Source organism: Rana temporaria, chromosome 2 (genome assembly GCF_905171775.1).
Source record: "Rana temporaria chromosome 2, aRanTem1.1, whole genome shotgun sequence".
In the NCBI taxonomy this organism is placed as follows: Eukaryota; Metazoa; Chordata; class Amphibia; order Anura; family Ranidae; genus Rana; species Rana temporaria.
This window is the reverse complement of record NC_053490.1, coordinates 115,873,383-115,894,485: the sequence shown is the minus strand read 5'-3', so window position 1 is coordinate 115,894,485 and position 21,103 is coordinate 115,873,383. Positions and strand designations below refer to the sequence as shown.

General features: G+C 45.2%; 1 protein-coding gene across 3 annotated transcripts in view; it reads right to left on the bottom strand.

Moving 5' to 3' along the window:
* The window catches only part of ATF1 (activating transcription factor 1), a 31,063-nt gene extending 10,393 nt beyond the window's left edge, over positions 1-20,670 (bottom strand). The window contains exons 1-2 of one of the 3 annotated variants that reach the window (XM_040340811.1): positions 20,408-20,670; positions 604-699 (exon numbers count right to left, since the gene is read on the bottom strand). In XM_040340811.1, coding sequence (XP_040196745.1) covers positions 604-693 — 90 coding nt within the window. In that variant the 5' untranslated portion in view covers positions 694-699; positions 20,408-20,670. The remainder of the gene's footprint in view (positions 1-603; positions 700-20,407) is intronic. The other 2 variants (XM_040340809.1, XM_040340810.1) reach the window with 2 other exon arrangements.
* Positions 20,671-21,103: the final 433 nt, after the last annotated feature.

Below are 21,103 nucleotides of genomic sequence, written 5' to 3'. Positions count from 1 at the left end.
GGCATTTTTACAATTGTAATAAAGTGTATTCTTGCACTTAAATTATTTTTGATTTCGCTATGCTTATCTACTAGTGAGAAAACCTGGCTGTCATCATATGGTCTCTGGAAAACTATGCACATCCAGTACATAGTAGGCTTTGTGCATCAAAACACCCCCCCCCCCCCCACTAACCCCCACCCAAAGTTTTTTGTAATGATTAGAGCTAATTTGAGTCTCCTCAAGGCCATTTACAAATGGGGATTACTACAATATCCCATTAAATACAGGCTCATAACTACAGAAGTGGTATGAGGAGAGTTAGGGAAGCCTATAGCAATTAAATGTCTCCCATCCATTCTCCAGTGTATCCTAAAAACACGAGAAATAATCTGGGCACTATAGACAATGCTGTTGGCTCAGAACTTGTTCTTGCAGTGTTAGCTATGCCAAAACACTTGTAGCAAGCACAGTCTAGTCTAAAACATTTCTAGCAAGTAACACTAAACTAATTAATAAAAGTACCAAGCGAGGATAGAGGGTCTGTTAAAATATATGTATGTTTTTAGTTTTATTGCATTACTAGTGCTCAGAGTAATAAACAAAACAAAAAGTCAGCTGTACCTGTTGAGCAAGTTGGGCAGCTTGGAAGGCTGAGAAGGAAATGGTCTGGATAGTCTCTGTACTGTTGCTTTTCTTAGAGACTTCTTCCATAATAAACTATAAAGAAAGATTAAAAGTAACTTAATAAGCCATTTTCTCTTACACAAATATGTTTATGCAAACATTCTGATTTATCGACTTTGTGCTTTCTTTCAGTAGTATGTCAAGGTTTTTCAAATAAGATCACATATAACCAAGCCACCGAATGGTAGGCTATAATGAACCAAAATCTATCTACTCAGCATCTTAGAACATAAGGGATTTCCAAAAAAAAAAAAAAAAAGGTAATGGGTGGAGCTACAAAAATTTCCTTATGCCAAACATACAGTACTGTATAAAAAAAAAAAAGAAAATCACCTGAATACACTAAGCTCAAGTGTGAATGTAGTCTAAAACCCATTACACTCTTAGCGAAAGTGGGTCAGCTCAGCAGGAACCAGTTCAGTTTCGTTCAGTGTGCACTGCTGTCTGCTCCAACGATCATCTTCTGTCAAACAATCATAGTTTGTGTTGATTTTGGGATCTTTCAGGCTTTTTTGTTAAACAAAAACAACCACCACAAGCTGCTTAAGCTGGCCATAGACTGTTCGAATCACATATTGACAGACTGAAAACCTCAACTTGGGCACAGACAGCCTGTCGGATTTGTATGCGATTATTTTAGCTGCTAGCAATAATCACTGTGTTCTCCCCGCAAAATAATAATAATCTGGTGCTTGTGTAACTGCTTCTCCTGTGAGGTGTTATAACACAACGAAATGTCACCACTTCTGTGATATTCCCATCACAGCTAGAAATGGCCACTCACCAGATCTCATTCAATAAATGCCTTTGGTTCATTCCCAGGATAACCACTCCTCTTACACGTATTTTCACCAACTGCCAGATACCTTGGATGTACTAATGTGGTCTCTTTCCCTCCTATAATAGCTCATAAAAAAGAGGAGTGCCCCTCATGGTGTAGTACGTAAAAGAAATGTATTGGTTGCTTAAAAACAAAATAGATATTGCACTCACATTTGGTTGTGCCCGTATGCCGGCACCAAGCTTCTCCAGTCGTGCATGCAAAAACAATTGGAAGCTAAAAGCCGTTCCTCTCAAGTTCCCCCTGCGTCTGTCTCACGATCAGCGCCTGGTTCCGTGGGTACCAGCAGCCTCTACGCGTTTTGCAAAATATATTGCATCCTCAGGAAGCTCGGCCGGCATACGGGCACAACCAAATGTGAGTGTTGTATCTGTTTTTAAGCAACCAATAAATTTCTTTTATGTACTACACCATGAGGAGCACTCCTTTTTTATGAGCCATTATAGGAGGGAAAGAGACCCCACTAGTGCATCCAAGGCATCTGGTAATTGGTGAAAAGACGTGTAAGAGGAGTGGTTATCCTGGGAATGAACCAAAGGCATTTATTGAATGAGATCTGGTGAGTGGCCATTTCTAGCGGTGACGGGAATATCACAGAAGTGGTGACATTTCGTTGTGTTATAACACCTCACTGGAGAAGCAGTTACACAAGCACCAGATTATTATTATTTTGGGACTTAAATGAGCAGAGGACCAATTTAGGAATCCTCTATTTTATTGTCACATATATACCTTTTTTCCCCATTATATTTTTTCTTTTTTTATACATATAGATCTCTATTATAATACTTGTTTGTTTTTGGGGCAGTGACCCTTTATATTGGACATAGGGGCACTTATATTCTATATGAGCACTATTTCATAAGCGTATAAGCAGATATATGCAAGTTTTTTGGTGGGTTTGTGTTTTCCTGTGTCTTCACAATTTTTCTGAGAAGAACATTTGTATATAAGCACTGGGCTTTTGGCACATATATATACACACATTTATAGTTATTTGGTGTATTATCAAATAGAGGTGATATATATTGGGGACCAACAAGTAGGTGGCGACAGATGAACCACCAGGGGAGCGCAATCCACCTACCACATCCAATAGGCTCAATCTGCATACTTGTCTTAGCTCAGTAACTCAAGGTATTGAAATCAGAATGTCTACATGACAGGTAGGAGAAACAGCAATCGCAGTTGTACATTTCTCTCCACACAGTTTTTTTTTTCTAAAGAGAGACAGTCCAAGAACCATTTTACAAATCAAGGGGTGTCTTCTGAAAGGGAGACTATCACAAAGTGCCCTGGGATAGGACACCATCAACTACTTACCAAACTCACATCTCTTTTAAGCCGATTTCACAAGCAGAGTTGATAGACTGTAACCTTCACTAAACCCAGATTACATTGACTTGTGGCACAACAATATTGCCTCAGATGCCTATTCCTATAGTCCAATAATAGACTTGATGAGTACCCCCCCCCCCCCCCAATTCATCTAGAAACATAGAATAATGTTGTAAAGGTGTCACTTTTCCAAGTTTTCACTATTCCTGTACTGTGGTCAGGATGCATTAACAGTAACATAGTAACATAGGTGTCTTTACTTTATTAACTAGTTTGCTGTTGGTGCTCCAATTAAGATGTTTGTCAGACCGCTGTGCTCTGTCAGCAGTCTGCATCTTCAGGTGTATGCACAATTTTTGTGTAGCACAGCGCAATGCACTGATTATTTCCCCAAAAATTACCAATTTAACATGCTTTGTTCTGCACTGCAACTGTGTGATGGTGACTGTATTGGTAGAGGAATAGTGCTTTGCTTTCTCATGTCAGAGCTGCCCTCCTGATGACTGGTGTTCTGATAAAATGTTCAAAAAAGTAGCAAAAAGGTTTATAAAGCAAAGATCCACAAAATAAATGAAGCAGAGAGAGATGCAGACAGTGCCGATTCCTCTCCAGCATGCTTCACAGTAGTCACATCAGTAACTCTCGGGAGACTGGCAGGGGTAAGAGTGCCATCGATCTTACAAGGTGGCTTTAAAACTAGGAGGCTGAAGGCCCAGGAGTTTCTAGGCACCTTCATGCATCAGCAAATGCACTATTTCTCCAAAAAAACTTTTTGCACAATTAGTGTTAAGCCTCGTACACACAATTGGATTTTCCGACAACAAATGTGTGGCAGGGTTCTGTCAGAAAATCCGACCGTTTGTATGCTCCCTCGGACAATAGTTGTCGGATTTTCCAGACAGGAGATGTTTTATAGCATGCTTTAAAACTGTCCGACAACAAAGATGTGATGTCGGATCAGCCGATCGTGTGTACACAAGTCCGTCGGGGAAAAAAAAATCCAAAGTACAAACACGCATGCTCAGAAGCAATGCTAGCCATAGCACAACATTGTTGCACAAAGGGTGGCGCTAAAGAGCTGAAAAACCACGTTGCTTCGTGTATGTTGGCCGAAAAAGTATGCAGAACAAGTACATGGCCAACGCTCTTCGGACAAAATTCCACGGATTTGTCCGATGGAAATCTGATCATGTGTACAAGGCTTTACTAAACCCAGGACCCTGCATTCAATATATCTGGTCCCCCACAGTACACAGAAATTCTATTTTAGTAAATACAAACTGCCAAATACCTTTTCTCATCAGCAGTATATAGCAGTCTTGTGACCTCTTTTACGGTCTGGTTAAAGCTTGTAGGAGGAGCTTTCATTCTATTCTGACTGTCCTATAAAACGGCAGGACCCCAGGACAGCAAGTGGTAAAGTGAAATTATCTCTATGGTCGGCTAGTAGTGGACGATATAAAAAACGGCAGATGACTCCTGGGTGCTGGGGTGGGCACTGTTAAACGTGTGCTTGTTATATCTTATATGAATTTGAAATAAACGGATATACACGATGACATCCTTTTGGTTTGATCCTTCTCCGCATGAGAGCTGCACCTGGGTTCTGTGACAGTAAGTGAAGAACGGCCACACATTGCAGAGCTGTGAGAAAGAGACCCTCTTTTGTATATGATAAAGGAGGTCACCTTCATCTGGTGGGTTTGGACTCGTCGGGGTTGGTGCACAAACCAGCGCAAAGTGGGGTGTTGGTGGTGAAAAGTACTTTAATATAAGTAGAAAAGCATCACTTCACAACTAATCTTGAGCACTGGCACTTTGTAAAAGAGGATTCTTTCTCATCACTCTAGACAGTTTTTTATGTCATTGTAGATATATGAAAGCATCTACTGCTAGGTAATTCATGCACTGGCACTTTAATTATTTTTTTAAAAGATTTTGACTTTATGCACATAGATGAATGTATTGCACGGATTTGAAGGCGTTTAAACCACATAAAAATAGCTTTTATTACAGGGTGCACACATGTGACATCAGACTAGGAGAAGAGGCAACTGAAGGTAAATCTTTCCAATAGAAACACAAAAACACTTTCAGTAGAGTAGGGAGAGGTTAGAACATCTGCTGTATGCTGTCCTTCCACTGGAAACATCATGACAGGACACTGAAGAGAGTGGGTGAAGTATAAAACACAGCAAGGGACCAGGCATCAGACACCTCAAAGACTGTCAGAAGCTGAAGATTGCTCATCCAGCAAAGATCTTGGAGAGAGAAGATCTGCGCCATTGGTGGCGGAAACATGCAAGTATAATACCTCTTCTTTTAAAAAGGGAATTTGTATATTTATAACAGGGTCACTTTAAAAATTGATTAATTGAAAGAGCACACTTCTTATATTTTTGTGAGCTGTGAAAGTGCAGACACATGACAGTAATACAAAGGATTCATCCTTCACATGACCAAGCTGTATACAGCATTGTAGGATGATTTAGTCGCTTGCTATGGGACTAGGTTTTCCAGCAAGAACCAGGCAGCTTCTGTACAGTGACTACACAGCCCCCCCAACACTATGTGCCGGGCAGAGATGCAGCTCCAGATTATACAGTATCCCGCAAGAGTTACTCTCCAGAAATACAATAAATACTGTGGTGGGTATGAATAAATTACCATGCTGTTTCCTGGTGCACTGCAGACCCAGGAAGAAGTGAAACCTGCAGCTACTCGAATACAACTATTTAATAACACGGTCACCTGATCCCAGAAGTGTGGCAGAGGGAGGATGTTTAAGTTTGTTCATACTAGTGGGCACAGTATACCACAGCCACTATTGTGCACTGTGACGAGAGGGCTGTTATAATGGTGCATTGCATACTTTTTAGCTTTAATGAAAGGTTTATAAAATTACATTCATCTTTATTAACCGCAGCAGATTGTGATGTAGTGCATAGAAACATGCAGCACTTAAGTCCCTCCCAACTGTCTCCGATTTCAAGGGACTGTCCCCTCCCCCGCTCTGTCAGATCTCCACTCTCCTCTATGGGGGGGGGGGGGGGGGGGTTAAATCAGGTGAACACGGATGGTCTGTCTGGGTTCACCCGATCTGATGACGGATGAAAAAATAGGTTTTGCCTCCGTCTGCAGAAACAGACCATAGTGGGGATCGAGAAGATCGGGTGTCAGCGGACGTTCATCCCCTGACACCCACTATCCCATAGGGATCGATGTCCGTATTTCATCAAAAAACGGATGGATGAAATACGGACATACTGTACGCATGTGTGAAAGGGGCCAAAGAGGAAGTAAAACACATTAGGGTTTACTTACTCTTTAATTTGAGGGTATGTACATCCAAATCTAAGGAAGAGTTTAGGAAATACAGCTCTTAAGAATGCCACCCCCCCTTTTTCAAGGGACCAAACGTAATTGGACAATTGAATCAAAAGCAGTTTCATGGCCAGGTGTGGGCTACTCAGTTATTTCTTCATCAATTAAGCAGGTAAAAGGTGTGGATTCTAAATGTGGTATTTGCATTTGGAATCTATTGCTGTGCCTACACAATGCGCTCAAAGGAGCTGTCCATGCAAGTGAAACATGGCCAATGTATGGCTTTAAAAACAAAAATCCATCAGAGAGATAGCAGCAACATTAGGAGTGGCCAAATCAACAGTTTGGTACATTTTGAGGGAAAGAACACACTGGTGAGCTCAGCAACATAAAAAAGGCCTGAATGGCCACAGAAAACAACAGTGGTGGATAATCGCAGGATCCTCTCTATGGTAAAGTAAAACCCATACACAACATTCAGACAAAGGAAGGACACTCTCCAGGAGGTGGGCGTATTATTGTCAAAGTCTACAATAAAGAGAAGACTTAACAGGAGCAAAGACAGAGGGTTCACCACAAGGTGCAAACCATTTATAAGCCTGAAGAATAGAATAGAAAAGCCAGATTAGATTTTGCCCAAAAAAATAAAAAAGCCAGACCAAAGTTGATTGGGCAGTGCTTCACAGTACAGATGGACAATGATCCAAAACACACTGCAAAAGCAACCCAGAAGCTTTTGAAGGAAAAGAAGTGGAATATTCTGCAATGACCGAGTCACTCACCTGATCTCAACCCAATTAGAGCATGCATTTCACTTGCTGAAGGCAAAACTAAAAAGGCAGAAAGACCCACACAGAATGACTGAAGACAGCTGCCGTTAGAGCTTGGCAAAGGATCAGAAAAGAGGAAACCCAACCCAGTAAAGGATTTGCAACAAAATATTAAAAAGGAACACTTATATTAATTTGTCCAATTACATTTAAGCCTTTAAAAATGGGGGGGGGGGTTATGTTCAACCCCTTGAATTAAAGCTGAAAGTCTGCACTTTAAATTTATTTGGATTGTTTTGTTTTAATTTTATTCTGGTGGCATACAGAGCCAAAAGTATGAAAGTTGTGTCGGTGTCCAAATATATGGACCTAACTGTATATTAAATTTTTAAAAGTGTTGTAAAGAATTTAAAGTGAACCCGTGCTTTGCTCATGAACCCAACAGCTGTGCTCTCCAGATTCACAGTCTCACCACTCCACTACTATTCTCCCCCACTGGAACCAGAGCCCCAACCTATGCTGCCAGGTATGGGGGGGGGGTCCCCTTCCTTCAGTGTCGCAGGGCTAATGCTTGGTTTAACACCTAATGCTTTCATACAAAAGCTCTCTGCAAGTTCCAGTCAGCCCCTTGGAGCTTACATATCAATTCTGACAGCTGAATGGGGCAGCAGGGAAGAAATAGGAAAGGGAGTGTGTACAATTAAGGGTGGCAGTTCAGTAAACTTGCATGGGCAAGGAGCAAAGTAAGTTTTCAGAATTCTAGAATGTTTCCCGATAACATCAGTAGCTCATTCAGAGCTTTAAAACGTTGCCTGGAGGTTATTCTTAATGTGGTAAAACAAAAAAAGAAAAAAAACATAATAATGAATACTGTGTAGCTATACGTGAATAGGGAAATACAGGGTTATAAAGGACAATTTATTCTAAAAAAAAATATCAAGGAAAACACTGAACAATGAAAGGTATTCATTTCCATGTGGCTGAAGAGAAAAAAAAAAATCACAACTATTTCACTCTGAGACTACAGTTTAAACCTTTACTGTTCAGCACTCAAATGCAGAATTTAAATATGTAGTGGTACAGTAAAACCTTGGTTTGAGAGTAACTTGGTTTGAGAGCGTTTTTAAGGACAGGCAAAATTTTTTAATAAAATGTTGCCTTTATATACAAATGATGTCTTGATACAAGAGTAGTGTCATGTCACAACTGAGTATAAAATAGAAGAGAGGAGCCTCTAAGTGTAGCAATATTGTTACTGTATTTTCTGGCGTATAAGACTACCTTTTACACTTAAAAAAATGGCCATAAAGCAGGGGTCGTCTTATATGCCGGGACATCAGCTCGGATGCCTGCTGGATGTGCGGTAATACTGTATGTAGCTTCGGCTACATTCAGTATATACCGCTTAGCCCAGGGCTCAACAAAATCTGGGTGCCTGGTCGCAATTGCGTCAAGAAATTGTGACATGGCGCCCGCCAGTATTTGAGGACGTGGGTTTTCGGCCTACAAGGCCGCAGCCTCAATTACCGGCCGTCACGGAGGTGGGGGCGCACGGAGGCACAGGATCCGGTGTCTCCGTGCGCACCCACCGAGCGATCGCAGCGGGCCTGCGACGGCCGGTAATTGAGGCTGCGGCTTTGCAGCCTTGTGAAGGCCCAAGCTTCCTTCTGTGACCTGGCGCCATCTGGTGGTGGCATTACAAGTAAAACAGCAGTTCTAATGTGTTTTTTCACTGCCATCTCCTTCCCTCTAATTAGAACCCCCAAACACTATATATATTTTTGATTCCAACACCCTAGAGAAAAAAATGGCGGTCGTTGCAATACTTTGTCACACCGTATTTGCGCAGCGGTCTTACAAGCGCAGTTTTTTTTGGGGGGGGGGGACTTTTTAATTAAAAATAAAACAGTAAACTTATCCCAATTTTTTTTTATATTGTGAAAGATAATGTTACGCCGAGTAAGTTGATACCCAACATGTCACGCTTCAAAATTGTGTCCGCTCGTGGAATGCCGACAAACTTACCCTTTAAAATCTTCATAGGCGACGTTTAAAAAAAATCTACAGGTTGCATGTTTTAAATTACAGAGGAGGTCTAGGGCTAGAATTATTGCTCTCGCTCTACCAATCGCGGCGATACCTCACATGTGTGGTTTGAACACCGTTTACATATGCGGGCGCTGCTCACGTATGTGTTCGCTTCTGCGCGCAAGCTCGTCGGGACGGGGTGCGTTTTCTGGCTCCTAGATTCCAAGCAAATTTATCAAACCCTGATAAAAAAAAAAATATATAATAATAATATTATTAACAACTTGCCGACCAGCCACAGTACATATACTGCTGCAAGTCGGATCTATTGCGTGAAACAACGCACCCGTTTGACATTTTGTGCAATAGCCAGTGTGGGCCAATCAGCGGGCTCGGCAGACGCAATGCTCGTCGGCCACCCGCGATCGCTCCCCAGAGAGGTAGAACGGCTGTCTGCCGATGTAAACAAGGCAGATCGTCGTTCTGACAGGGATAAACAGCGAGTCCATCCACCATACAGTTAGAAGGGGGAGAGATACAATGCATCTTTTATCCATTCACAAAGACAGAGGGCTGGCTTTACAGCGATTGGGTGAGCCAGAATTTCACGTTCCGGGTCCTGGTTGTTAGAACAGGGCTCTTGGCCAGACCCCAGTCTCTGTGCTGTGAGTGCACTGTGTGGTGCACTCCTAGCACAAAGGGAGATACGCAAATATGCGGCCCCATGGAAAAAAGCTCAGTCCAGTGGGGCCGCATATTTATGTTACATCGGGGGGTCAAGGGGTTAATGGCACCCAAAAAGTGATGCGATTCTGCCAGGATTGTAACATGACAGGATCATGCCTTTACAAATCGTGTGCAGCTTGGTCACCCAAAAAGGAGCAAGAGCTTCTTTTTGGTTGACAAATGGGCATCCTTATGCAACACGCAAAATCACGTATCGGGAATACTCGTTCCCTCTAGAGGCCTTACAAATATGCACGCCCATACTACACATTACTAACAAATACTACGAACCACCACCTATGCAAGACCCTTCCAGTTGCCTTGGTAAACTGCAATGTCATGAGTTCTGCCAGTGTATACTGTACACCCCAATGCCTGATATTGGGAAAGAAGATCTACCATGTACAAACTTATAAGGAAAGTATAGCCAAAGCTTTTGTTGGTCATACTTCTCTAGGTCCAAGGAGTGCACCGACGTTTGCACTCCTATGATCCAGAATCAGCAGACAGATGGCTAAAGTAAAAAGTTTGGCATCACAGAGCCGATGCAGCCTCTAGAAGCATCCTGACAATAGTGTCAGGATAAACCCAGCTGCCTGTTTGACAGCTGGCTTCAGCGCTGCACCCGCCCCATTGCACACCGATGCTGGAGTGTGGACATGAATATGTATGTTTTACTTATTAGTACCCCAGTATAGATAAATTGTTAGCCTCTTAGTAAAGAGCAGGTAATCTTATTACCAATAGTACCATCATCCAAAGAAAAAAATGTTGAATAGAAATACGGCTTGAGGGTCCCCACAACCCAAGAGGCCAAAAAGAGGGGGGGGGGGGCAATTGGACCATTACTGTACAAAGTAGGTAGACTCAACAAAAGTACATAAATTATAAATGTATTACATCCGATAAAAAAACACTAATAAACCCCTAAGGGAGAATCACGGTGGAAGTAGGAGTCACAAGGAGGGTCCTTACTAGTTTCACTGCCAATGCCACTTTGTCAGAAGTTCTGAAATGAATTGACATACAATCAATGGCTGAAACAGACTGAGAAAGTATAAAAATTCACACAGGCACATCTGAACAGCAACATAAATCCAATATAGATGTTGGGGAATATCGGCTAAACTGCTTACCCAAGAGTCCCATCAGCTCAAATGCCAAGACCACCCAGGGGGGGGTCTCTCACGGCGGCCATATGAGGAGATGGACCTATCAACTGTTTTTTAAACGTAACCATGAATAAAAAGCTACATTTTTATTGGAGAGGGGGGGGGGGGTAGTGTACACATGCATGACCCAAAATGTGCCAAGTAAATAGGGTAACAGGTAGGGAAAAAAGGGGATGAGCCCTGACTCCTACCATGATCATCCCTTAGGGTTTTGTTAGTATCGGTGACATGTATGGCTAGTCACGACTTTCCCTTTTATTGTAATAAATGTATAATTTTTTTTTATGTACTTACTCTTGTTGAGTCTACCTACTCACTTTGTATGGTAATAGTACAATTTAGAGGTCGACCGATATGGGTTTTTCTCTGGCCGATACCGATGCCGATATTTAGAATTTGGGGCGGCCGATGGCCGATATATGATGCCGATTTTTGCGGCCGATATTTTAGGCCGATTTTTTATTTTTTGGCAGGTGGCGCTAATTGGCACTGGCAGATTGCACTGGATGGAACCAATTGGCAAAAGCAGATGGCACTGATTGGCAGGTGGCACTGAATGGCACTGGCAGGTGGCACTGGTTGGCACGTGGCACTAAGGTGGCAGTGGCAGGTGGCACTAATTGGCACTGGCAGGTGGCACTAATTGGCACTGGCAGGTGGCACTAATTGGCATGTGGCACTGGATGGTACTGGCAGGTGGCACTAATTGGCAATAGTTAGCACTGGCAGATGGCACTGGTTGGCACTGGCAGGTGGCACTAATTGGCAGGTGGCACTGGATGGCCTTGGCAGGTGGCACTAGTTGGCACTAGCAGGTGGCACTGGATGGCACTGGCAGATGGCACTGGATGGCATTGGCAGGTGGCACTGGATGGCATTGGCAATGCCAGGTGGCACTGGATGGCACTAGATGGCATTAGCAGGTGGCACTGGATGGTATTGGCAGGTGGCACTGGATGGCGTTGCCACTGGCAGGTGGCACTGGATGGCATTGACAGGTGGCACTGGATGGCATTAACAGATGGCACTAGTTGGCATTGGCAGGTGGCACTAGTTGGCATGGCATTGGCAGGTGGCACTGGCCGGCTTGGCATTAGCAGATGGCACTGGCAGGTTTCACAGCACATAATGTAGCGGATAATGTGTGAAACTCTCTATACAGTTTCACAACTGCTGCAGAGAGAAAGGAGCTCAGATTCATTGCGATGTTGAAGGTGGGCGGGACCCGGGTTGGGCAGGGCTCAGCTGTCCACCAGCCAATGGGATGAGATCATTGGCTGGATAGCTGCTGAGTCCCGCCCACCTTCAACATCGCAACGAATCTGAGCTCCTCTCTCTCTCTCTGCAGCAATTGTGAAACTGTATGAAGAGAGAGTTTCACACATTCAGCTACATTATGTGCTGTGAAACTGTGAGAGCAGAGAGAGAGAGGAGCTCAGATTCATCGTGATGTTGGAGGTGGGCGGGACCCAGCAGCTATCCAGCCAATGATCTCATCCCATTGGCTGGTGTTGGACAGCTGAGTCCCGCCCACCCCGGGTCCCGCCCACCCCGACATCAGCCCGACAGCTCCATTCTCCTTCACACACACGGCACTGCTCTGCAGACAGTGAGGAGAAGGGAGGGGGAACCCCATGTTCCTCCTTCCTTCTCCACACTCTGCTGATGCAGATCTGCTAAATATCGGCCACATTTGGATAATAATCGGCCGATGCCGATTTCTCCAAAATGACTGAATATCGGCCCGATATATCGGCCGGCCGATATATCGGTCGACCTCTAGTACAATTGCCCCCCCCCCTCTTTTTGGTCTTTTGAGTTGTGGGGACCCTCAAGCCCTATTTCTATTCGTTATAAGTACCCCAAACTTCTCCTTTAAAAACTTTTATTTTCTGCTGAATAAGGTTCACAATATGCATGTTTAAGTGATCACACACATTACTGTCATGCTCCAGTAAAATGTGGCTTTTGATGAGACTGTTTTAAAATGAAAGGATAAGTTTGCCTTTGGGAACATGTTACATGTCCCAGCCATTTTTAGCCGGCAAATCACAGTAGAGGATTGGATTACATTGTCTTCATCATTCATATATGAGCAGTTTGCCCAATATAGGAACAAGTTTCAGCTGGTTATGGATTCCAAAGAAATCAGAAAGTTAAATCATAATATAGATGGGATATATACTTTAGATCAGGGCTCAAAATTTAAAGTCCTGAGCTACTAGCCAGGCCTCAAGAGTTACTCGCCACCAGTTGCCCCACCTAATTCATACACTGCCCTGCGCCTAATTGCACCCCTAAACACGCCCTCGTAGATTATCTCATGGAATGACAATGTTTTATGCAGAATCAAGTTACAAAATTAAATATTACCAACAACAACTTTAACAAAATGGGACAGGGCACCGGGGGCAGACCAGAGGGACAGGGCACCGGGGGCAGACCAGAGGGACAGGGCACCGGGGGCAGACCAGAGGGACAGGGCACTAGAACTGGGAGAGGAGCTGCAGCACAGTGGGAGGGAGTACAATCCAGCGCTGAGATCCACACAACTGCACAGCCATTGACACCATAGCACAGCGCACACTGACACCGCACAGCACACATTGAGACCAGTCTGCTCACAGTGCTCAGGCTGAACTGTTGGACACTTACATAGAGCACAAGGAGAAGAAAACTGCACAAACTAGAAGGCTGCCGCTCTCATGTCAGGGCAACTTTCAGTGAGCGCTGCACCGGAGTGGTGATTTTTGCAATCCTCCACCTCACTCATTACTTTCTGCTCTCCAGCTACATTGGTCGGGGGCCCGGGGGAGGGGGGCAGGCTCAGAGAGGTCATACTGTTAGGTCCCATGGCTTAATGAGAATTGTAAGGAGAGCACCTGTGTACTGCTCTGCCTGTGCGCGGCTCACCAGACTACTTTTCCCGAGCATGCACCTTTCCTCTTCGGCCGCCAATCTCATCGGGACTCTGAGTGTAGGCACAGATTGGAGGGAGATTGGTCATGCAGCCCTGTCATCACTCGCCCCCAGCTTAAATCCACTCGCCAAATGCTAGTAGGCAAGTGGAAATTTTGAGGGCTGCTTTAGATTAAATACATACCACAACTTTCCCCATTTGGGTTAACACAGATTTACATTGTTTTCATAGCTGCAAGCTATTTGGAATGGATATCTTTCTATATTAGAAGGCTCTCTAATCAGTACCGATCAGCCATAACTTTATGACCACACACCCAATATCAAGTAGGTGCCCCCATTGCTGTCAAAACAGCCTTGACCCATCGAGAAATGGGCTTCACTAGACTTCAGAAGGGATGTGGTATTTGGCACCAAGCTGTTAGTTGCAGATCCTTTAAGTCGAGTAAGTTGCAAGGTGGGATCTCCATGAATTAGACTAGTTTTTCCAGCACTTTCCAGATGCTTGATTGGACTGAGATCTGGAGAATTTGGAGGCCAAGTCAACACCTGTAACTGGATGTGGTGCTCCGCAAACCATTCTTGAAGTAGCATGAAAACTGGTTGGTGTGTGTTTTTTTTTTTTTAACCACTTCCCGACCTCCTCATGTACATTTACGTCGGCAGAATGGCACGGACAGGCACAATCACGTACCTGTACGTCCTCTGCTAGACGTGGGTGGGGGGTCCGATCGGGACCCCCCCCCCCGGTACATGCGGAGGTCGGGTCCACTCGGGGAGCGATCCGGGACGACGGCGTGGCTATTTGTTTATAGCCGCTCCGTCGCGATCGCTCCCCGGAGCTGAAGAAAGGGGAGAGTCGTGTGTAAACACGGCTTCCCCGTGCTTCACTGTGGCGGCGCATCGATCGGGTGATTCCCTTTATAGGGAAGACCCGATCGATGATGTCATTCCTACAGCCACACCCCCCTACACTAGTAAACACACACTAGGTGATCCCTAAATGTTACAGCGCCCCCTGTGTTTAACTCCCAAACTGCAACTGTCATTTTCACAAGAATGCAATTTAAATGCATTTTTTGCTGTGAAAATGACAATGGTCCCAAAAATGTGTCAAAATTGTCCGAAGTGTCCGCCATAATGTCGCAGTCACGAAAGAAAAAAAATAAAAAAATAAAGAAAAAAAAAAAATCGCTTATCGCCGCCATTAGTAGTAAAAAAAATAAAAATGCAAAAAAACTATCCCCTATTTTGTAAACGCTATAAATTTTGCGCAAACCAACCGATTAACGATTATTGCGATTTTTACCAAAAATAGGTAGAAGAATACGTATCGGCCTAAACTGAGGAAAAAAAAAAATGTATATATGTTTTTGGGGGATATTTATTACAGCAAAAAGTAAAAAATATTGCATTTTTTTCAAAATTGTCGCTCTATTTTTGTTTATAGCGCAAAAAATAAAAACCGCAGAGGTGATCAAATACCACCAAAAGAAAGCTCTATTTGTGGGGAAAAAAGGACGCCAATTTTGTTTGGGAGCCACGACCGCGCAATTGTCTGTTAAAGCGACGCAGTCCCGAACTGTAAAAACCCCTTGGGTCTTTAGGCAGCAATATGGTCCGGGGCTTAAAGCGGTGGTTCACCCTCCTTTACAACAATGCAGCATAAAATCCGGCATAGTAGCGCGAGCTACACTATGCCGGTTTTAATTTTTTTATCCCCGTACTCACGGTTATATCGTACCTAGACGATTCCGTCTGCCGCGGGGAATGGGCGTTCCTAGCAAGAGGGAGGGTGATTGACGGCCGGCTCTGGCACGTCACGCTCCCCGAAGACAGCCGGAGTAGGTCTCGGCTCTTCACGGCGCCTGCGCACAGGCTATGGGCAGGCGCCGTGAAGAGCCAAGCCTATTTCGGCTATTTCCGGAGATGCGTGACGTGCCACGGCCGGCCATCAATCACCTTCCCTGTCCATAGGAACGCCCATTCCCCGGAATCTTCTATGTAAGCTATAACAGTGAGTACGGGGGAAAAAAAAAAAATTAAGACCGGCATAGTGTAGCTCGCGCTACTATGCCGGATTTAATGCTAGAGGGAAAAAAAAAAAATTTTTTTATATAGGGTGAACCCCCGCTTTAAGTGGTTAAAGTAGCACATGCACTACTTTTGGTGCGGTGCAATTTTAGTCCATTCTGGGGTCCCTCGGCAGCTGTCTCGGCTCCTCCCTGCAATAGCTAACCCCCTTTATGGGAAGCTCTCTCCCAAGGGGGTTAGCTTGCGGGCATGCTACCGTGATACAGCCAGCGGGTATAGCCACCGACTGTATCACTTGGCCCCACCCCCCTGGTGTCAGTGGATGCGATTGACAGCAGTGTGAGCCAATGGCTGCTCTATCAAACTATCCAATCAACGGCCAGACTCCGTTTAGAAGAGGACGTCGGAGGACACACACAGCAGGTGAACAGGCTCAGGCACATTTTCGTGTGCATCTAGAACATGCAATCCAATCTAGAATCCTGGGTAACACTACATAACTAAACCCATAAATGAACACATTACGTTTGTTACCTTTCCCTGCTTCTGGATTATTGACTTTACCAATTTGAGTCTAGCCTACCACCTCAAAAAACTAAGTGCACCCCCCCCAGAAAATACTGCTGCGCTCAAAATCATATACATTACAGAATGCAGATTATTGAACACCCGTGTGTATGACCCCAAGTCAGCAAGCACAGTGTTGTCATCTTCCTCTGCAAGCTCCTGTGTGAGACTACAAAAGTATATGCCAGTTAGCAGAGCCTCTTCTGCCGAGATCAGCAGGTTTCAACTCTCACAGGAGAAGAGAGCAGCAGAGACAAATGTGTATATGTATGAAGAATGTTGTGCACATGACCATGGAGATCCGTGCCCTGCTTGCACACATCAACGGGAATGTCGTCATTGTAATGTGCATGGCAATGGAACCTTCAGGAATTTAAACGTATGGACAACATACTTGGCTAAAGAAATGAAGACGATTCTAAGAATAAGGCTTACTGATGGGTAATTTTTAAACAATGGGGTCAATTATACTTTGTGGCAACAAGCAAACTTTATGATCTCCTCGTTGTGTGATACTATGTTATGGTTTAAAGCTTTGGGACAAATCCAGGTGACAATGGACAGCTTGATAAAAGCAGACACTGCTCCCAGTTTAATGCAATACTTCCTATGATCATTCCTTTATAGCAGAATTTGGATGAAAATACAATGTACACACACACACACACACACACACACACACACACAAAGGGAGGTGTCACTGGGCCTTCATGAAGAATCCTAATACAATGAGATCGGACTCCAACATAATGCTGAAGCATCTTCCCCTGACATGCTGGATCTCCAGCCTTCCCATGGGCAAGCCCAGTGATCTCACAACACCTACAATATAGCAGCCGGAGGCCAGGTTATATGGTATGCATTTACCTTTCTATTCGTTGCTTCCACTGTTTTTTTTTTGAAAATTGAGGAAGGGGCTGCGAGGTAAGCAGACTTTGCATTTAAAGCAATCTTACACCTTGTTCATACTAGGCACAGTAACATGGGGGGCAAGGAGTCCACAATCAGACAATAGGAACAGCTGATCTTCTGTGTGCAGCCACTACACACAATGCACATCTATATAACCTGGTCCCACACAAGGTTCCCAGATTTGTGTCCCTAAATGAGTGTATATTACCCCAAAAAGTCAATGATCCTTATGTGCTGCCTTATTTTTACAGTAATTAATAAATACAGCCTGTAAAGTTTTTTGGTTCCCCTCGTTAAACTGACCACGTCAACTTGAAAGTAGATTCATGCTGGTGTGGTAAGTTTGCACCCCTTGGATTGCTGCCAAGAGATACAGGCCACTGTGCTGATGCATGACATGCCTGTATCTCCCATAGTCAGTGTTGTGGCCACTCCCCCTCCCATTCAAATTACATCCCAAAGTACTTTAATAACATTCATTGAACATTCTGCACAAAGCGGATGCACTCTCTGTTTTGTGTTCCTTCACATGGATGGTGGTAAAAATAGATGGTTGAGTGGATGGTTTTATTGCCCTCCAACAACTCCCCTTCCTCCCTTAAAGCAGAATTCCACCCAAAAGTTGAAGTTCAGCTTTAAGGACTCCTCACGGCCTTACATGCCACATTTGGCATGTCATTTTTATTTGGGGGGGGGGGGGAGTGGGTACCTAGCTCCCGCTTCAGCTTGGGTCACCTAGGCGACTCGAGCGGAAGTTCTCCCCTCTCTGCAATCTTCTGGGACACATCACAGGTCCTAGAAGATTGCTTGGCTATTGAGGAGGCGCAGCACGACTTGGGCATGCGTACCCAGCAAGCGGTCACAGCTGGGTACCCACACTTGTGATACCTGGAAAAGGCGAGGGTTCGGGTGGCCGCATTGCTGGATTGTGGGACAGGTAGTGTGTGTGTTTATTAAAAGTCAGGCGCTACCGTTTTTGTAGCTGCCGACTTAAAAACGAGTGGAACTCCATTTTCAGCTTCAACAAGACTTGGATGGAGATGTAGGACTTGGTAAAAAGCATACCCCATGTCTCATTCAGAGGACAGCACCACTGCTAAACAAAACAAACGCACCGCAATGTATGTGGCTACAGCATGGTGGTTCAGAGGTTAAAACCGGCATGGAGGTGAAATATCACCTCCCATCCCCCTCTGAAAAGTGATCCTCCACAGATCACTTGAGAGGGGAGTGAAGCGATACCACAAGTGGGAACGAGCCCTTAGGGCCCACTTACACTTTTAGTTGGGGGGGTGAAACATAGCTGAGCCGTGTTTTTACCCCCCTCCCGTCCCAAACTACTTCCCCTTGAACTGCAAAGGCTGGGGCCAGGGGTGCACACATGACTTGGTGCTTTGTGGCAGAATTATACCAGTTGTGTTTGTTGGGCACTGCTGTCTTTCCCGAGTGAGATTCGTTCAAGCGAATGAAGCAGCACTGCAACTGCACACAATGCACCCTGTTGTGTGGTGTATTTCTGAAAGCGCACCAAACCTGCAGGTAATAACAGAAGTCTATGAGTGCAAGTAACCCGCAGGTGCAGGGTAGACGTTTAAAGGCAGCCCAGTAACCACTGCAGAACAGATATGCCCATACTGTAAACAGTCTTCCATTCAGGTATCGCCAACCGTTGCTGTCCCTGGCAGAGTGCATTTGGCATCACTCCACCTGTGAAAGGAGCTGGCGCTATAGAGGAGCATTGGCTTATGCTCCCTCTACCGCTGGCTTCATTTACAACACCGATACTCTAGAATGGTGGATCGGCAAGCTTCAATTTTGGGCTTTCCTGCCATCCCAGAGAAGGAGGTAGCGGGCCACATCAGAGGGCTCCGCAGGCCACCCCTGTCTTCATGCATTAAGATAAAAGGCCTTCTGTCTACAGCAGCCCCCCTAATACTTACCCGAGCCTCATCTGCAACCAGTGATGTTCCAGGAGAGTCTCAGCTACCCAGAACTTCCCTCATTGGCTGAGACAACATTACGACACCATTGGCTCTTGCTGCTGTCAAAGTTAGCCAGTCAATGAGGAGAGAAAGGGGGGTGGGAGGAGTCTGAATGGACACAGGGAACTACCTTGGCTGCCCCAAAATAAAAGCTGCTTACTGTGGGGGCGCTCAATGGGTGGGGGAGGGGCCAGGAGAGCTGAAGAGGGACTCAAGAGGAGGATCTGGGCCGCTCTGTGCAAAACCATTTCACAGAGCAAGTATAACATGTTTGTTATTGACAAAAAGAATAAAACAAAGACTTTACAATCACTATAACTAGAGTCACCCCTACTAGTTGTCCCGTTTACTGTTATCCCCCCTTAAAAAGAAAATACATCACACGTGTTGGGTTCTCCCTAGAACAGGAATAGAGGGGAAACCTTCCAATGAGGATACTATGTTAATGAGAAGGGCAATGAGGAATCAAAACAAAGCACCACATCCCATTATATCAATAGGAACAACTGGCAAGAGAAAGCGGGACTTTAAAAGTGTCCAAATATATATTTATAAGGTTAGAATAATTTCTGGTGTCACCATTCGGAAAGATTTCCTCTCACTTCCTGTTTGGCTGTGGGACAGGAAGTGAAGGCGAATCCCCTGAATGGGACACAGATGGCAATAAAAACCTGACAAGGCATATAATACAAAAATGAAAAACAACAAAGACCGTTTTCCCTCTATGAGGGTGTGATGGAGGTACCAGCCTGAGGCTGGAGGAAGAGTCTGCAGGAGGGTTTCCCACTGATCGTGGTTGCAATGCTCTGCAGACTACAATACAAGTAATCCATGCACTATTATGAATGTTATTATTCCATATGGGAACATGGATTACTTTATAGGGGGGGGTGCCTGTGGGGTGTAGAGGGAAAGTGATGGCAGAACATACAAACTCCATGCAGGTAAGTGTCCTGAGCGGGATATGAAATGCCATCTTTGTACCTCCCTTCCCCTCCCCCCAGACACAATGGAGCGCCCTCGGTTCCCTCCATTATGACACAAGCAGAGCGGAGGAGCTCGGTGAGGCGGCCAGGTGTTGTCCCCGCTCGGCGCTCCTCCTCCGCCCAGGCTGTTTGCTCTAATTACCTGCGTCCTGTGAACTCACAGCTAAGGGACCCGCTCCAGCCAATCACCGGGTTCAACGTCTCGGGTCCCCCCGGGGAGCCGCCTCCTGCCCGGATCCCGTCACAGGAAGAAGCTCACACACTACCGAGCAGCCGCCTCAGCCAGCAGGGCCGACTCCAGGCAGGACAGAGCGCCCTCATCAGCGTAGGGGGGGGACACCCACCGCGACGTCCGGTAGGCCTCTGCCTGACGTCAGCGTAGCTGTTGACGTCACCCCCACGGTGACGTGCTGCTAGAGAAGGGCGGGAGTAAGTTCCTCTTCCGCTTAGCGCTCGCCTGGAAGCATGGGGGATGGGGAGAGTACTGGTGCGAGGACGGAGCGGTTTCCCCCCTCCTTTGTGTTAATAATGGTACAGCCCCAGGTACGGCTTAGTTAACAGCGGGGTATTTGTTGAGGAGGGAGGAGTCCATTTTCCAGGAAGAGGGGCGGTAGTAACCAGCAGGCATGCTTTGTAGTCAGGGTGACATCATACTTTTTTACCTCACGCTGCGGGACAACAGCTGCCTGTTAGTCATTGTGCACATTAACCCCTGTGTGCCTGCAGCAGGCGGTGCCAAAGCCTTGGAGCACGTACTTCCATCAGTCCTATGAGGCCTCATGTACACAAGCGTATGACCGTAAAGATTTTCTTTTATTCAATCACGCCTCGGTTAGAA